This window comes from Lates calcarifer, linkage group LG1 (genome assembly GCF_001640805.2).
Source record: "Lates calcarifer isolate ASB-BC8 linkage group LG1, TLL_Latcal_v3, whole genome shotgun sequence".
In the NCBI taxonomy this organism is placed as follows: domain Eukaryota; kingdom Metazoa; phylum Chordata; class Actinopteri; family Centropomidae; genus Lates; species Lates calcarifer.
Window position 1 is genome coordinate 15,336,699 of NC_066833.1, and position 18,593 is coordinate 15,355,291.

The 18,593-nt window shown below is 37.5% G+C and overlaps 1 protein-coding gene across 1 annotated transcript; it reads left to right on the forward strand.

The window, feature by feature from the left end:
* Window positions 1-2,849: 2,849 nt before the first annotated feature.
* Window positions 2,850-18,434, forward strand: ankrd10b (ankyrin repeat domain 10b). The gene is made up of 6 exons (XM_051070720.1): window positions 2,850-3,212; window positions 4,075-4,227; window positions 5,344-5,435; window positions 14,490-14,755; window positions 15,363-15,470; window positions 17,778-18,434. The coding sequence occupies exons 1-6, from the start codon at window positions 3,015-3,017 to the stop codon at window positions 18,002-18,004; spliced, it is 1,044 nt and encodes a 347-aa protein (XP_050926677.1). The 5' UTR covers window positions 2,850-3,014; the 3' UTR covers window positions 18,005-18,434.
* The last annotated feature ends 159 nt before the right edge of the window (window positions 18,435-18,593 follow it).

The window sequence follows — 18,593 nt, forward strand, 5'->3', positions numbered from 1 at the left end:
ACATCATGTATTTCCATAGAGGCCCCCTCCATGACAGTAACAGAGACTATTGTGCCTTTGATGAGACAAGGATTCAAATGAAAGCTGCGAATGCGAAATATCAAATCCATTACATAAATAATATCAAAACCAAGTAAAAACTAGGTTATCGCTACTAAAACTTCCAAATGATCACACACAAAAAAAGTTATACTGTGTCAAATGTTTACCATGCTAAACCAGTTGTCCTCTGTGATCCATTATCATACTGACAGTGTTAGACTGTAGGAGTGCAATGCTAAATCAGTGGCACACTCCTTTAAAATGATACTGAGTTGATCATACGTAACTCTTTAAAATTGTTGGTGCTGCAGGAACATTTGAAAAAAAAAAAAAAAATGGTGTATTTTTACACAGTATGAGTGGAAAATGTTCTTCAGTGTTGCAATAAGTGACATATTCCTGTCATATATGTGCAACACCAGTTTATCGGTTTATCCCCTCCTGCTCAAAACATTTCTGCATACCGCTGTGTTATTTAATACTATTTGCTGTCCAGATCCATAAATACTGCCATGGATACATCACTTCACAATAGAGGTGAAGGTGATGAGAGCATGCACAATGGTTTGCTAGTGAGGAGCATGATATTATCATAGTGATACCAGGATGACGCACTTCACCGAGGTTCATTAAAATTCTCTTCGCTCCAAACCCTTTCTCGTAACAGAAAACAGATCTGGAGCTCACCCAGTGCATGCTGGGATAGACTTCACATGATAAACTGTCTTGTAAAAATGGATGGATGGTTGATGGATGGCGTTAAGAGAGCAGGACAAAAAACCTTTCCAACATACCTGCCTCTGCATATATGAAATACCTCCACTCATTAGTGGAAAGTTGCTAAGTACATTAACCCAAATAATGTACATTACTCCATCATGTTTATTTGATTTATTTGAGGACTTTAATCACTAGACACTTAAGACACTTTGCAGATTCAAAAATAATACAACATTAGCACAAAATCATCAATAAATCATCAAAATCATCAAAGAATCATCAGTACAAAAAATATAAAATTAATTCACAAACTATGATATATTACTATAGATTAAGTTACTCAGAAGTATATGAAGTAATTAAAATGTTTCCCCACTTTTACCAGCTAATCCTGTAATATGATACACATTATTTTTTTAAATGAGCCATTCTGAGTACTGAATATCTCTAGTATATTTTGATAATAATAATAATAATAATCATCATCATCATCAGTAATAATTGTTGTTGTTGCTCTTCTGTTTGCTGGAAGTGTCATTATAATGACGTCTGTTTTCTTTGTCTGTTTAGCTGAAGAATTCAACCCAGATCTGGATCTGAGGCTTCTCCTGGACTGACCCAGGGTGATCTGAGCTGAAGTGATGCAGATTGATATTGACCTATAAAAATGGCTTTTTATGGAGAGACATCAGCACTACGTCATCCAGTGGAGGTGACCTGCTGTGGTCAATATCTCCCTCTAGTGTACGGAAGTAACATACACATAAACAGGTATGGATCTAAAAAATGGTTTGCTATGTGTCAAAGATAACTCTCGTGTGATGTTAAGTGTTTTTTTTTAACATATAAACAAGCTAACTTTATGAAAAATAATGATTACACTGTTGACACTTGTCAGAGCCTTGTTTGTGTTTGTCCAACACTTGTTGTATACTCCCATCTAGTGGCAAAGAAGATGAAAAAAAAAGTGTCACTGAGATGAGTCTGTAAATGGATTATTAACTCCAGATGACACCAACTTTAAAAGCTGAACTCAATGGAAACTATCTAACTCTCTCATAATAATAAAAGATACAGGCTAAGTTTAAGTTATGAGATAGTAATTTCATTCTGTCAGTCCTACCTTTTTATGTATTTTCTATTCTCCCAGTGAGAATGGTGTTCAATATGAAGCCGAGTTGTAATGGTTGATTGAATCTAAAATTAGAGTAAAACAGCAGACACAGTGAGATTTTATATATATCCAAAAAAAAATGTAAGAGGAAGGATTACACATGGAATTTCTACACGTAAATATCAGAATTATTAGAATATTGTGCCTAATCAGCTAATATGTTAATTTGCAATTCCTCATTATTATCTTTTTTATGCAGGCAATTTTTATACTCCAAATGTACTGGTGATAATATAAAATAGAAAATAATAAAATCTCTGGCGGCAGAGTTCATTATATTTGTGACGGCTCTCGCCACTAGGTGGTGCCTTTGAGTAAGTAAGTCATATCACTCTGCTTTATATCACTGCTTTATCTTTGCTTTTATTCCTGAGGTGCATCCAAAAGCTGCTGCGTTTTTAAGTTTTTTTCCTTAGCACGTCTTAACTTTTATGGCTGCATGGCTGCATGTGTCTCGTGTAAAACGGGCAGTGGATTCAGGGCATGGAGTGAAAATTGGGCTTAATGATAAAAAAGAAAAGCTTTCATCGGTTCCCTTTGTGCCAATCAAAGATCACTTGAAAACAATCAAAAGAAACATCACTACTTTTTGGAAGTGTGGAGTGCTGCCAGTCTGTTGATCAGCAGCAGCCATATCCAGTCCAGTGCAGTCCAGTCGAGTACTGAACGGTCTTAACTAGGAGGGTCAGTCTGTCCCCACCTACATTTTAACTCTATTTAGGTTTCTAATGCTGTTATTTATATGGTGAGGACTAAGCCTGGTAATCTGTAAAAGTGGTCTGGGTTGTCATTTTGGGGCAGCATTAACCCCCGGATATAGAGCAGGAGGAGAGCAGTCTGGAGCGTGAAATCCAGTCCGGAGTTTGCAGCTCATTCGGCGTTTCTCAAGTTTCACTTCGGCGCGTGCTCTGCCCTGTGTGCTTTGTGTTGTCAGGCAGAAAGACACACCAGTCAGGGTGGCGCGTGTCCTGACACACAGGCACCCCATCAGCGACCAGATTCCAACGTTCGCTACTCATTTTGTTGTCTGTTCAAAAGTAGTCAGTTGTCGTTGGTCATTTGGCTCCGTTTTGTAACAATGTCGGTGGGAGTGGAGTCTGGATTTTCAAGTGAGGAGGTCTTAAACAGCCGCTTCCCTCTCCATCGGGCGTGCAGGGATGGAGATGTCGGTGCCTTGTGCTCCCTCCTTCAGTGCGCCTCAAACCCGGCTGACCTCACCGTGGAGGACACCTTCTACGGCTGGACGCCAATACATTGGGCCGCTCATTTCGGAAAGGTAGCCCATCCAGATTAATGTTTTAACAACAAATTCTGTTGTAGGAATATATGTGGTGAAACCGAATCCTGAATGCGCCCCAGCGCTCTCCGACATGAGCCTCGTCTCGGCCATTTCCTGATGTTAACTGTTAGCTGATGAGACTAAACAGCAGCCATCGTTAACTGGAGTGAGACAATGGACTATCTAACGTTAAATCAATACTGCTCTCTGGTCAACGGATTTTCCTTAAGATAATACGCTGTTATTCAATATATGTTAGATGTATATAGATCTTGCAACAAAACGTGCAGCGGTAAATTGTTAACATTAACTTAATGGCCGTTAGACGAGACGTTGACAAAGATACGGCTACGAGAAACATTAAAGGCAGTTATTTTAAGAAATTTAAACATAATGTCACCGGAAATACTGAACACTTAATCCTACAATAATTCAAAAGTAGGGGGAATATGGCCACAAAGCTGAAGTAATGGTCAGAAATTACTTGTATGTATCGCTCTAAGCTTTATATTGAAAACATGCCTGACTGAGAGAAATCTCCAAGTCAACTGTAAACATTAATAACTCATTTCTAAGGAGCTGCAACAGAAATACATGCTTGTGCTAAGATTTGTTTTACTCTAACTACACCTTGGAAAGGGCAGGCCTACAGTTTGCACAAAACTTGGACGCATGCCCAAAGCAAAACCTTTTAGACTGAGGCTGAGAGACTGTTCAGTGTTGCATATTTGTTCTTAATAGCCATTGGACTGTACTTGTCTCTACCTGCCTAGTGTCTTCCTTGAAAACAATGAATGAATCACTGCACGTATGTTATAATCCGCCTGACTTTCCATGCATTGTCCTTGTTTCTACACAGTTGGATTGTGTGACGCGTCTGGTACAGGTGGGCTGTGGTGTGAATGCGGTGACCTCCAGGTTTGCACAGACGCCCACTCACATTGCAGCATTTGGGGGCCACCCTGAGTGCTTGTTATGGCTACTCCAAGCTGGTGCAGACATTAACAGACAGGTATGGCATCAGGTGCACACTCAACACGTGGCTTGCACAGTTATGCACTTCAGAATTAAATAGTTCAAGTTGGTGCTTTGAAAATCACCGGACAATTCAGGAAAGTTTGCAGGAATGTTCCCTGTTGATATTTCCCAGAGAGACTCATGTAAACACAATCTTTCAAAAAGTAAACTCACTATACTCCAAGGAGAAAAGCACATTACAGTGTTATATGTGATTCAGCATTTAACAACAAATCACTTTTACATTTAAACAAAAAATCAAATGTATATTGGCAGAGGCAGCCGCACTAATGCGTGAGTAAAAAGAGCAGAGCTGTGAGCTCAGACTGATCCCATCAAGGAGGATCACTCTAACTGGGGGTCACGACCATCGCAGTGTATTGTCACTGCTTACTCCTCCATGTGACCTATATTCAGATTATGCGTGTCTGTCACATTTGTACTGACTGCTATGTTTTTTATCTGTCATGTTTTTGCCTCTTCATGTATTCTCATGCACAGACTCCGGCTCCGGGGCTATATTTTATGCTGCACTGCACTGTTGAGAGAAATCAGATTAGTAGGTCACAATGACATAACATGTTGTCGTCATCATGAGACACATTACTAACTATTGGCTTTGAATTTGCTCAGCATATGTTAAAATAAGCACCTGGGGAAATTCTAGGATTTGTGAGCTTCCCTCTTTTGGATTTATAAGATTTTGACCTGGCTGTTGTTTAGACAGAGTAGAGCAGCATGGTATCTGAGCACACCCACATTGCATTGTGGTTAGAGGCTGCCTTCTTGGTGTATGTTTTTTTTTTCTCTCTCCTCCATCTGCACTCTTACTAATGTGTAACTGTAAATGTGTGTGGGTGGTGGTGAAGTCTGGATGAAAAGGTCAGGCTCTTCCCTGCAGAGTTACACCCTGATATCATTCCTAGAGTCTGTTTTTCTAACCTTGGATATGCAGAAGGAGGCAGTAAGGGCGGGTATATTTAATTAAAAAACGTAATCACGTATATATTTAGTGTATGAAACAGAAGGGTTTTGGTTCTTACTACTGTTCTTGTTCATGACATAGTCAGGCTTTTCTGTGTGTGTAACTGCTTTCTTTTTTGTTACTCAGGACTATGTGGGTGAGACGCCCATCCACAAGGCTGCTCGTGCGGGCAGTCTGGAGTGTATCAGCGCTCTCTTGATTCAGGGAGCGAAAGCTGAGTAAGTCCTGTGATCAGATCCTGTGGCCACATTTCTTTTTCCTCTGTACTATCCAACTACTCAGTTACACCTTTACAAGGGATCACCACCAAACTCAAATCAGAGCAGCAATGAAATTTGAATGCAGGATCTGTATGCAGATTCCAAAATCTTGCAAATAAGAAAGTCATAGAATCTGCTAATTAACTTTAACATGTTAAACTGTTTCAAATGTAACTTTTAAGTAATTTGTAACATTATATTTGTGATACAATGGCTATCTCACACATATCCAGCCAGAAAGAAGCTGCTCTAAATATGGTGACTTAACCATAAATCAATTTAAGCTGTGTCCTCCACATCACTGTAAACAAACCTGGTGATGTTGTCAAAGACGGTATACATACTGTACATTTCTACAAAAAATCAAATTGAGTACAGAATTAGTCCTTTAAAGATCCATACAGTAAACTCCACCGTGTCCTGCCACTATGTTTATTCTGGTGGTAAAACTGTACACCAGAAAACTGGGGGAAACATTTACATCTACCAGCACCTTTTAAGTAACAAGCCAACAATAATGCAACTGTCAAGAAATTTTAACTAGAAAGTTTTAGTTTGCTTGTGACAGTTTCTGTTGCAAAATGATAAACTGTTGTTGCAAGAGAAAATAAACTGTTAATTGTTAAACTACTTCAGCTCTAAACAGTTTGATTGTGAGTTGCTTTGTTAGATATTAAAAGAATTGATGGTGCTCCCTTGAAAATGTGATACATTTGTTAATCCTTGAAATTGTTGTTTATCATTGCAACAATTCACATTAAGTTGCCCTCTGTGTGTAATAATGTTAGCCACAGATATAATGAATTCATAAAGAATAATTTCATAAGTTCCTTTCATTTACTTTCAGCAGACACCTTTATATTACCTTTGCAATTTGAAGAAGAACTGCATCTTAATAAAAGTTGATAATTAACTTAACACGGCACCTTTGATTTTAATGCCTGTAAATCCAGCATGATTATTACACAAACATGAGGACAACTTAATGTAAAGGTTGATAAACTGTTTTTTTTAGCCCAGTAGGCCATATTGCATGATCTTTGTTAAATCTAGAGTGTGGTTTTCTTTGTTAACATTTGTTTTGGTTAGTGTCTTACATACACAGCTTGACTGGATGACCAAATGCACATTGGCTCTTTTTCTGAACCTTTTTACTGTCAGGAAGAAAAGATTGTATTTTTGTTGCACAGAATGAAACTGTATAGATCATACAAAACTAGAGACTGCAGGATCAGATTTCCCAGTTTTATAGAGACTATTTTTGCTGTGGTTATTCTTACCTTTTTTAGAACACGATTTCAAGAATACAACAAACTCTTTGTAAAAGACGATAAGATAAAAATAAGTAAATGTGAATTGTGAGCTAATAGATCTTAAATTATGAATTTAACCAGCTCAGACCACCCTGTTTCTCAGTGGTATTTTAAGAAGAGGACAAAATAATCTGCCTCACTTGTAATGCTCAGCCACACCTTTACAGTTGGAAGCCGCTGTTGTGCTTTGTCAGGATTATTCCATTTATAGAAAACATTTTGTTATAGTCAGTGCAACTGAGGCATGAACAAAGGCATAAAAGACAAAAACCCATCTTTCCTGTTTTCTAAATTTAGAACCAAGACCTGCAGGGAGGTGAAACAATTACACACGATCGTGTTAACGGCTCATAGTCATTATTTCCTATAGATCATGTAGTGTCAGTGATCATGTCAGTCAACTCAGTGAACTAAGCACTTAATTTACCTATTGCCAGAGTCCTGTTGCAAGTGTGTAAACATTGCTCTTTGTGCTGCTTGTTACTCATACTTCATCATAGTGTAATTAATCAGGGTGTGTTTGGTTTAGTGAGAGTAATGAAGTGTACTGTTTAAATGCAGAGACACTAAGACATTAAAAGCTTCAGCACATTTTAATGACAAATTTAGAATGTTTAGGTGGTACATTGAACAATTGATCCTTCTCAGGAAAACTATTAATGCTTTACTTGCAGTTTCATTTTTTGCAACATGCCTTTTCTTTCGGATCCCATTGAAGTACAGGAACCCAAAACAACCAGTGAGTTTACACAGTTTATTGTGTGTAGCTTTTGTATGTTTTTATGCTGTCATCAGAGAAAATGGTAATTATGTGGTGAAATAAATCTGAGCTCATCAAATAATATCAGTGAAAAGAGTTAAGTAGGTTTGTCATGGTGAAATATTGGCTGTTAGTTTTAGCTATTAGGCATATGTTTGGATGAAAGGAAAAGGCTTTTGTATTTGACATATCAAATAAAATCTGACACGAGGACTGTTTACTTTGGGCCTCTAGTGACCTCTGGCTTCAAAAAGGAATGCAAACAATGCTTACACACCCTTTTCAAGGTTGTTAAAGCATAAATGTATAATCTGTTCCTCATAGTTTCAGAGACTTCAGGTCCCCTAAGGACAACAGACAACTAAAAATGCAAAAAAGAAATTATTTTATGGATGAAGGTTGATCCTGGCAGCTCAGTCAATCAGACTATGAGACCAGGGTGATTTGCTTTTTACTCTTAGGTGAAGCTTATTTTTTTCAAAGTTTATGAAACTCCTGGTTGCTTTGGCTGTTTCAGCAAATTAAATGCAATGCTTTTGTGCAGACATGTTTTCCATTAATGTTCAGTTTCTTGGTGATGTCATGTAATGTGCATTTGGTTATCAGCTGATGAGTAATATTTATGATGAAAATGATATGTGATTTTTTCTCCCTGCAGATGATAGATATTGTGTTTAGTTTAGCTTATTATCAAGTTAATTTTTCTCAGTTATGACACAGAAATGTAGTGGAGCACAACTGGGAGGGAAACTAAGGCACACAGGTGAGAACGAGGCTCATGACAAAACAACTATAGACCTAACTTCAAAATTGAATTGGTGTCAAATGTATGTTACAAATAACGTTACATTACCCTATTCATAAGTTGAAACAAAAAAGATCAAATAAAATACCCAAAGCCTCAAGTAATTTGAGAGCCAAATATGACTTAATTTTTTAAAAACTTTTTTTAAGTTTTTTAAATTTAAATGAAATAAAGAGCCTATAAAAACATAACCACTAGAATGAATATATGTGATGTGGAGATATAATATTTTCTTAGGTATTTTTAAATGAAAAAATACAATGGGATATCACTAAATTAACATCTTGTGCACATTTGACGTTTATGAAAAATAATACATTTAAAGTAATTACTAAACAATAAGTAATGAAGAAATAGTCTGTAAATATAACCAAGCATAATCCTAAATACAGGTCTATGTCACGTTTTAAGTTTTTAGTAGAAGCATAAATGCAAGACAAATGCAGAAAAACATTAACAAGTCTTTAGATTTAACTTTTAAGCAGTTTTAACACATTCTTAAATTGTTGTAATATTTCAGCAGATCAATATATGTAATAAATTATGGTTTATTTCAGCTTCATGAATATTTTTTTCCTTGGGAGTCTTTCCTTCATTTCAGGTTAAAACCTGGATCAGATTTTAGGAATGTCCTTTTTCAAGGTAACATGAACATTTTAGTGGACACCCACATGTTCTCAATTTTTCCCTCTTAAGATCTCTTGTCATTTTTCTGGCCATAAGTTTATGGCAGCTTCTTTCATCTCTTGACAGTTTCAAGCCCCCTGTTGTCACACATCCAGGACGTTCTGGGCTGCCGTCCACCACAAAAATCAGAAAACAATGAACAGTGGAAACCTTTGTGTTATAATAAATAATGCTCCAAAGGAAATAAGGCTTTTTTGGCAAAGACTTTCTCTCTGTTTGTAATTTGGGTGACCGCCAGGTATAAAGTATTCTGGCGTACACTGTGGCTGACTCACTGGCAAACATGCACAAATACACTAATGGAGTCTTTTTTCCTCCAGTATTTCAGAAGATAAACTCCTGTAAAGTATTCCTATTTATAGTTCTCGATCCATTATTTGGATTCTAAAAGTAGAACCTGGTCATGTTTAATTAAAATCCGTACATTACCTTTAACAGTGGTATTACTGTATTTATTGCTTCATATATGCAGAATTTGCAGCATCACATTAATGATATGGTCACTGAATTATGTGTAGTAATTGAATCCTTGTTACCACAGATTTTTCTGTTCTTGAAATATCCTCTGCTAAAGGCTCAGCTTGTTGACTTCCTCTGTGACGATTCTGGAGTAAAACACCCTCGTCCTTTGCTCTTTGGTTCAAACACTTTACGCTACCTCGTACCTTCTGTATCCTTAGAACATCATTCAAAAACACTTGGCCACCGGGACTTTTCCTGATCTTCTTTGCATTGGCATATTCAGCCCATAGCTTGTTGAAGAAAAAAAGAAGAGGTAGAGCTGAAGTGGGGAGAAATCACACTAAATGGATTCATCTTTGATTCATAAGGCAGAACAGCTAGTCAGCCATGTCTTGCCATCTGCCTCTGCTACTGATTCAACACAGTGAGTTGGCTGAGCAGCTGCTGATAAATTCAGAGGATCAGAATATCAGCCAGCAGCACCTGATGGCTGACTGTGGGCTTGTTCAGATCGGGGATCAGATGTCTCATCTGTTTTGAAATATCTGAATGTGTTTCATAGCCTAAAATATGAACTAAAGCTTTCACCATCAGGGGCTTTCATACATCTACGTGAAAGATTAGCTGCACATAATTGTTGGAGTTTCTTAACATATCAGTGGTGTCATGGTTGGAAACCACTTGAAGGAATTCCTCAGCGGACCACACGTCCCCGCCAACAATCTTCTTTCTTGCAATCTCTTCTACTGCGAAGCCCCGGTTCAGGACAGAGGGATTAATGTTGTTGAGTGACAGACAAGGGTGTCCTCATCCTCATGTGATGCATATCTTTGTCCCATTAGATAATGAGTGCAGCTTTCCACTGGGACAACTGTATCAGACATGAATTATCCAAGTCGGGTAAGACCGGAACAGTCTTGTGGTCTTACCCACCCTTAATTTTTTTCTCTTTCATTTGCCCACTTCCTCTTATTATCTCTTCATATGATCATGAGACAAAATTAAATCTGTTACAACAATAAGACCTTACATACCTGAAAGGAAAATTCTATACACAAAACATAAAAAATGAACTTCATTGGACAAAAATCTAGTTAAACTTTACCTTGTGTGATTTAAATACAAATCTCCAAAAAGTCATGAAAATACCGTCTCAACAAAGCTCTGATAATTTGATTTGTAAATGAGATCTAAATCAGTTCAGACAATCTTAGATATTAAAAACAAAAGAAATGACCTTTTTCTAATTTCCTGAATCCTTCCAAATATTACAATTTTGTTTAAACAAGAATTATAAAGTTGTTTTTTTCTATTTGTCATGAGCTTCAAAGTGTCAAGGTGGTCCATTAGAAAGCTAGCAGCAGGTTGTCGGTGATGAGAGTAGTGCAGAGACAGAGGCTTAGAGCAGCTGAGTGAGATGGGTTAGATCTGCATAGCATCATGTACTGAACTATTAACTGTTTAATGCTAACACTCATCCTGTTGCAATGGTTATTCACTGTCATTTCACTGTACCAAATACTTTTTACTTTATACACAGAAATGTTTTATTTTGTATGTCACAGTATTAACCCTATACAGTATCATAGTCTGTTATGACATCTAATCTTTGTCACCTTTTCCTTTATGAAAGTGACAATAAGTTACAAAAAAAAGTTTTCTATACTGTTAACAGAAACAGAACCGTACGTCTTAATGTTTTGCAGCCATTGAATTGGAAATGACTTGGTTTTTTCAAGTAATCCTAGAAAGGGGGAGAATAGACACTGCTGAGTCTGCCCCGTTCCCTGGGATAGCCGCACTGTTGTGGCATTGAGTGTTCTCACTATCGCTTCCTATCTACACACTGGCAAACTGTTGAGGTATTTCTTGCGGTGATTGGTTTTAATGCTAGGTTTTTATGAATCAAAACTAAAGTTTTAGACCTGCATGCTTTGCTTATTATCCATGATTGTTCCTGTATCTAGTCTATTTTTTTGTTTTTATTTTATGATTTTGTTTTTGATTTTGTGAACTAACCATAGGAGCCCTTTATATGGACAGGTTTAATCACGTGAGTCCCATGTCAACATGTAGCATGATAATAGGCTGCCTCTGGAAGGTTAGACGATAGTTAGAGAAGACACATATTGTGTGCTTAGGACGGAAAAGCAAAGCATACCAGGCATTTACAAAGAATTAACGCTTCCTTTTTAAATTTCCAAAGTAAACCTGGGTTAATTAGTGTTACCTACAGTTATCCATTTTGTTGGATCAGTGCATACTGTAGATATCAGGTCTCACTGAAGGAATAACTTTGAATTTTTAAAGGGATTATTGTGTTTCAGTTGTGTAGGGGTCATCTAATAATTAAAGTTAGAGGAAGGCCAATGAAAAATTAATAGTGAAACAAGGTTAAAGATGAAATTAATGTTGGAACTTAAGCTATGGAATAAGATGAAAATTATGGAGAAACTTGGGGATTTACTGAAGAAATGGACTGAGAAACTCAGTTATTTTGTGTATTTTCAGACACCTGCAGACACTGTGGGTCTTATTTCAGATTGTCTTGCCTGTCTTTTTTGTGTATTCAAAACACAACAAATATCTGCTGTTGTAAAACTACAGCATTTGAAAATCAACACGACGGCTAAGAAGTTTCAGCATTTGACAATAAACATGAGATCTTTTCCTTAACCACTTAACCACTGGACTTCCTGTGTAGCATTTAACATAGAAAGGATTATAACAAATGTAGCTGACAGTGACAGATTGTTGCTTTAAGTATAAAACAATACAGCTAAGTTCCTTAAAGCTGATATATCTTACAGTAATGTTTTTATTTATTGATGCCTCTCTGGTCCATATTCGGGGAAGTATTTCTGTTCAAAGATCAAGACGTTTTTAAATACTAACTCGTTGAATTGACTAAGGGTTAAAAACAGCAGGTGATGATATTTTAACATGAGAATTTTTATTCCTGTGAGTGAGACCAATCCATCTATCTTATCACAAAATGGTTTTCAGTATAAGTGTAATCGCTTGGAAAAAACTCTTGGAAGCGTTAATTTTGAAGGGGACGGGTAATGTTCAACAAGTTATTGTGTGATTTTTTTTACTTTTTTGTTTGTTTTTTTAAAATCTTCAATTCTTTATGAAATGTTTTTCATGTGCAGTAGTTGTTGAAATGTTTCTTTTTTGCAAAATTGTTTAGAGAAAAATGCAGAGAAAGAACAAGTGCTGAACAAAATGAATGACCAAACAGAAACCGTGTATTGAAGATGCTGCCTCATTGTGTGGAAGTCAATGTCACATGGTTTCAGGAAGTTAAAAGAAAATAGTTAAATAGAACAGAATAAAACATAGTATTTAATCTTGTAGTTAGTAAACCACCCACTATGTATGTCACTCCAGAAAAGCTTTACTTATTCTCTTGTATATTTTTATTTCTGTACTAATAGATAAGTTTACTTTTTTTTTCTCCTTTAAATTAGAAGTACAAGCTTGGGTGCAGGCCAAGAGTCCCAGTTCTTTGACAAAGACATGGCTGTTCGCTTTGAGAACTCATTTTGCAGTGTGATGACATTTAGGCTCAGAACAAGTGCAGTATTGTTTTGTTACTGGCCAACTGAGTGGGAGGGGAAATTTTCATCATTAAACTAACAGGCATCTATTGGTTAGTGGGATATTTTCCATGTCCTTCTCCGGGGCTGACCAGCAAACACTTTCCTGCACCTTAATGTCACAGCAGGAGGAGAAAATAGACTGTTTTGTATCAAGCAGTTCATGTACTAAATAACTGTAGCAACAACAGACAGATACAAGTTTATTCTACAGCTGTTTTAATTGCATTTATAGGACTAGTAATTTGCTATGGTTTTATTGTTCAGTGACATTGCTTCCATACAGTGTTGTTATGTAAAAGTCTGAACATTGAAAACCTATGACACAGCACTGTTTGCTCATTCATTATTACAATTAGAAAATCACCCTACTCCTGCTGTAACTGGATATGATTAACACAACTGTATCTGCACAGACTCTGATTTGAGTGTCAATAGTTGTACAAATGCTTCTTATAGTAGTGCAGGTCTTTCTCTTCTCGTTCATTATCCTTGAAACAAGATGAAGACTGGGTCTTGATTTTTCCACCTTCTCAGGAGAAGACATCTGGACTTCTGACGCTTGTTGCATTTAGTTCTTTTTCATTCTCCCTCCTACCGTTGTTTCTGTGGTGTTCCCTCCGAAGAGGTCTGTTACATCCTGGTCTCCCTTGGATCAAGAATGTTTGAATCGTCTGCTTGTCTGGAAGAGTTCTACAATCTTTCTTTGCCAGGCTCTGTTGCTTAACCCTTCTTCCTTACATGCAGCATCTTCATATACACATACGTTCATATGCACAGAAGCACTCGCTCTTTTTATGCAGTGCATAACGTCAGAACCATTACCTGGAATTTGGATGCAGGACTGCAAAAATCCTTGAGCTGTTTCACCAGCAGGAATGTGAGATGGCACAACTTGGAGCCTTTCCAAAATCCTCCATGATGTCACATTGGTCAAGTTCTTTACATCACCTGCAGAAATGAACCCCTTTGGATTGAATCACACTGTACAGTTTGTCAGATTGTGTCAAGTAAAAATTTAAATTTATCTGGTGCACACCTTCAGATGTCTTAATCATGTCCTGTTGCAGCAGACACGTTTCCCTAATTATTTGGAAACTGTTTCAAGAGTTAAGTTCTATGGAAGACCCAAATGATCCAAAAGGGATCAGTCGTCATCTCTCATGAAGATGACGAAGAGGATGTGAGGGGGTAGAGCAGCGCAGGATATTTCTATACATCTGTATGTCTGTCTGTGTGTGAATATTTGATTAATGAGTCTGTATGTGCGTGCCTGTGTGTGCGCTTGGGATTGTCTTATTTTGTCTGTTCTTTTTTTATTTTTATTTGTGTAAATCAAACGTACAGTGCGTGTTTGTAACACTCCCTCTTCCCGTTGTGCAGTATGAGGAATGCCAGTGGGCTGACTGCTGCTGACCTGGCCCACGCCCAGGGATTCCAGGAGTGCGCTGAGATTCTCTCCAATGCCCAGAACTTCCAACAAAACATGGCTCAGTCCCATAACGGGGCTTTTCTGAATGGCATGACCCAGAATGGGGGCCATGCTCACCCTACCATCCAGGGACGCAGCTTCTTGAATGGCATGCCCAACAGAAAGAGGTCGTTCGAAGGCATGGAAGCAAACCCAGTGAAGAAGGCTAGACCTAACGGTATGTCACTGAGCTAATCAAATCTGTTTTTGGCTTCTTTTCTTTTTTAAATGTCTCCAAGTTTCTTTGAAAGGAAAATGACAGTATGTTCAAGCTTGAACACTAATATTTGTTAGCTAAGACAACCCCACTAAACACCGCTCCATGTAACTCTAGTTACCTTTTATCATTGCAAATTGACTGGAAGTTGGTTTTTTTTGTTTGTTTGTTTGTTATAAAACAAACTGTTTTCATTTATGCTAATTTCTTATGTTAAAGGAAGTGGGAGCTGGGTTGCAACTTAGAATATTGAATCTACAACAATTCACAACTGAAAACAATACATTACAGGTGATTTAAAGTTTAGAAGCCAGCCATGGTTACCCAAAAATGAATGAAGAGGAACAGAAGAGGGAATTTTGAATTGTAATTATCAAGGTTCTTTGAAAATCCTGCATAATTTTAATTTCTAAAGTAATAAATCCCTTTAAAATAGACCCAGGAGGAACAAGAGTCTGCCATAGTCTTCAGCAGACTGGTTCACTGTATTGTTGCTATGTATCAAGAAAATTAAAGTTGTTGTCAGATGTCAGCCATAGCTTTATTTCTGTATGGATCTCTCTCTTAGGCCTGGGCATGCCACCAGAAATGTTGAATGGGAATGGGCCACTGGGTGGTGCTGGAGAGACCCAGATGGAGAGCATGAACATGGAGTTGGCAGCAACTGTAACCTCAGGTGGGCCAGGACCCTTTGCATTTGGTCTGAATGGGTTTGCACCACCACAAGGGCTGGGGCTCATGGAACAGTGTGAGGACCAGGGGGGACAGGACAGGTCGAGCCCTGCAACTAAAGAGCAGGAGGTCATCACTGTGGCATCAATGCAGACCCCTTGTCGCTGCACCAACTCTTACGCCTATCTGTAGAGGTGTATAGTGACACACTCTAATGTTCCTATTTGTGCAGTATATCTTTTTGGTATTGCTAGGTAATTCTTTTTTTTTGCATAATACATGGATAATGGAAAACATTTGTAAGCATTGGTAAGGTACATTTGAAAGATGTGTAGCAGAGTGTGTGCTGTATTTTCTAATTGTCCATGTACCTAATTATACTGGGATGGAAGTACTTAGGCGTATTTGTTTTACAGTTGTATTTAATGCATCCGTCCAGTTATACAGTTAATTGTTGTGTAATCCTTATTTTTTAGGTTTGTAATTAAAAGGTGAGTTTTGTTTTGCACAATTATATAATAACTTCTTAGATAACACAAAATTAAAGGCATTCCCTCAACACGGTTGCATCACCAGTGTAAATGTGGGCAATTCTGGCTTTATCAGGAAAAAAAAAATAGTCTTGTCACGGTTCAGATCAGTCTTAACTGTGCTCCTCAAATTGTGCATTGTTCCATTATAGTGTAGGAAAAGGGGAGACATTGTTGATTACCTGAAGATGTTTTCATTGGCCTTGTGCTGGAAATGTCAGTGAGTATCTGTTTGACTTATTTACTTTATTCTGGACTGGCTAAAGCTGTTACATGCTCATGTAACAGGTCAGAAGAAGAGTAAAGTTTCCTTACAGTTCTGTTAAGACAGATGGCTAAAGAAGAACATTCACATGAAATGTAATATCTAAATGTTAAAGGTTTTCTTTGGGGATATGTTGTTCCTAACAACAGTGCCTAAGCACTCTGTAATAATGAGGAAATGTTTCCTGATATTAACTGCCACCATGCATTAGCTGATGCTGTTTTATATTCAAGAATTATCTTATGCCAAAGCATATCCCAACATGAATGTGGCTTGTAAAGTATAAACGATTCACTGTGCAGCTTTTTGTAGTTTGAAGATGTTATGTACTGAGACATACTGGTCCATGGGCTTGGAATTTTGTCATTACTCTCTGCTCATACTTCCTTTGTGTTCATTTTGGCTGTGTGCTTTACTGATTCTCAAGTATGGTGAATGTGTACTGTGTATGTGTTAGCAAAGTTTTAAGCAATTAGCAGAGCTTGCACATCTGTATGTTACATAATAATGATAATCCAGTCTGATCTTGAAATTGGTATTTGGCCATTTTACAATCATTAGTTAAAAATAAACAGTACTGCTCAAGAAAATTTGCATGGCTTTCTATACTGTGCAAATAGCCTTATTTCTTGAGCTTTATTGAATAGCTAGAACAATAACTTAATGTATGTTTTTATTTTGACTTTTATAGCTGGTGGAAGGGAATTTCTTTCTGTATGTTGTAGCACAATTCCATGTTAAAGGTGGTGTCTGATTATTTTGATTTACATGCCAGGAGGTTTGAGTGTACAGTCATTCAGTTTGGATCATCCAGTGCTTAGCACTGAGCAGGTTTAGCTTTGTACTTGATTGTGTGAAATCATTAAATGTTGAAAAATTTTATAAATTTCACTGTGGTGGACTTTGTTTTCTTGATTCTGCCAAGTCTTTTCCTCACAGCGTTTTTGGCCTAGCCTGCAAAAAGTGTGGAATAATTTTCAAATTAATGTTAAAGAAGGGTTACAAACATGAGCATAAACTCACCCCTGCTCATTGTGCTGGGTTTTGGATTATGGCATGCCAATGTGTCTGGGAGACTTAAGATTTGCTTGATTTAGTGCAACAGCTTAAATATTACTGTGGAAACAGAACTGGGTCACTGGGTCACATAGCACTAAGTGTAGCCACAGATCAGGACATGACCTATTTAAAACAAGGTCTCAAGTCAACACTTGTTGGGTTACATAAGCAGTGTATTTTGTAATTCAATTATCAACTTTTTTGGGTGTGTAATCCAAAGCGTTGCAGAACATTTAATTTCTATTGTGCTGAAATGTCACAAGATGACTTCTACACTTTTTTGTAGCCAGCTGCTCATAATGAGCACTCTTTCAATAGTTGTGCAAAACAAAATCAATCCACCATTTTTTTTTCTCTTTGCTTCTCTTGTCTCTTATTGTATTCACAGAGGCAGGAATATGTTCACAAATTAATTATTTACACGCCCTTTGACTATTTGTCTCATTTCTGGTGGCAGGTGAGAGACACTGTGAGGGTCTTTCCTCAAGTGGTCTCAGTCAACCACAGCTTCCATTTGGGTATGACCCAGCAACAGGAATCCTCCACGACCAACACATCTACAGTGACTCACCTGAGATCAGCAGCACTGCAGGTAGCCAGGTGGAGCACCAGAAGTCTGTGAAAGCAGAGCAGTTGTATGACCATGCCCTCTTCAGCACCATGCTTCTTTACCACGGATCTTAAAGTACAAAGGTTGTAGCTGACAGGCTGTCCTTTTCGCCTGATTTTCATGTAAGCCTAAACAAACATTCATTTGCCTTAAAGCCATTGAGTGGTCCAGCTATTCATTTATTATTTGTCATTGTACAGGGCAGGCCCATTGTTTCAGATGAAACTGAAATGTGTAGCTGTTAAAGTTGAATAAGAAGTGGATTTCTGTTTGTGTTATTAGAAAGTCTTTGGTTATCTTAATTAAAGTTTGACTAAGCTGTAAATAGCCTTGTTGTGATATACACTAAAGTAGGCATCTGTATTGACCCACTGCCAATGTTACTGATATTATGTCTCTATCTCAACTAGAAGTGGGGTGATCCCCCTCCAGATGTCAATAAAAAACAAGGCAAGTGCATCACATGTAACTCATCAACAATTAAAAACGTTTTGCAAAAGTTAAGCTTGGCCGTTCATTTTATTTTTGACTGCTTTACATGTACAGATAACTTGTTAAATAAATCATTGTGCTTGCAAAGATGCATTATGAGCTGCTAGTAAATAATATGTATCAATTATGTTGGCTACATAGAAAATCGTGGTATTTAAAATACTTGGAAAC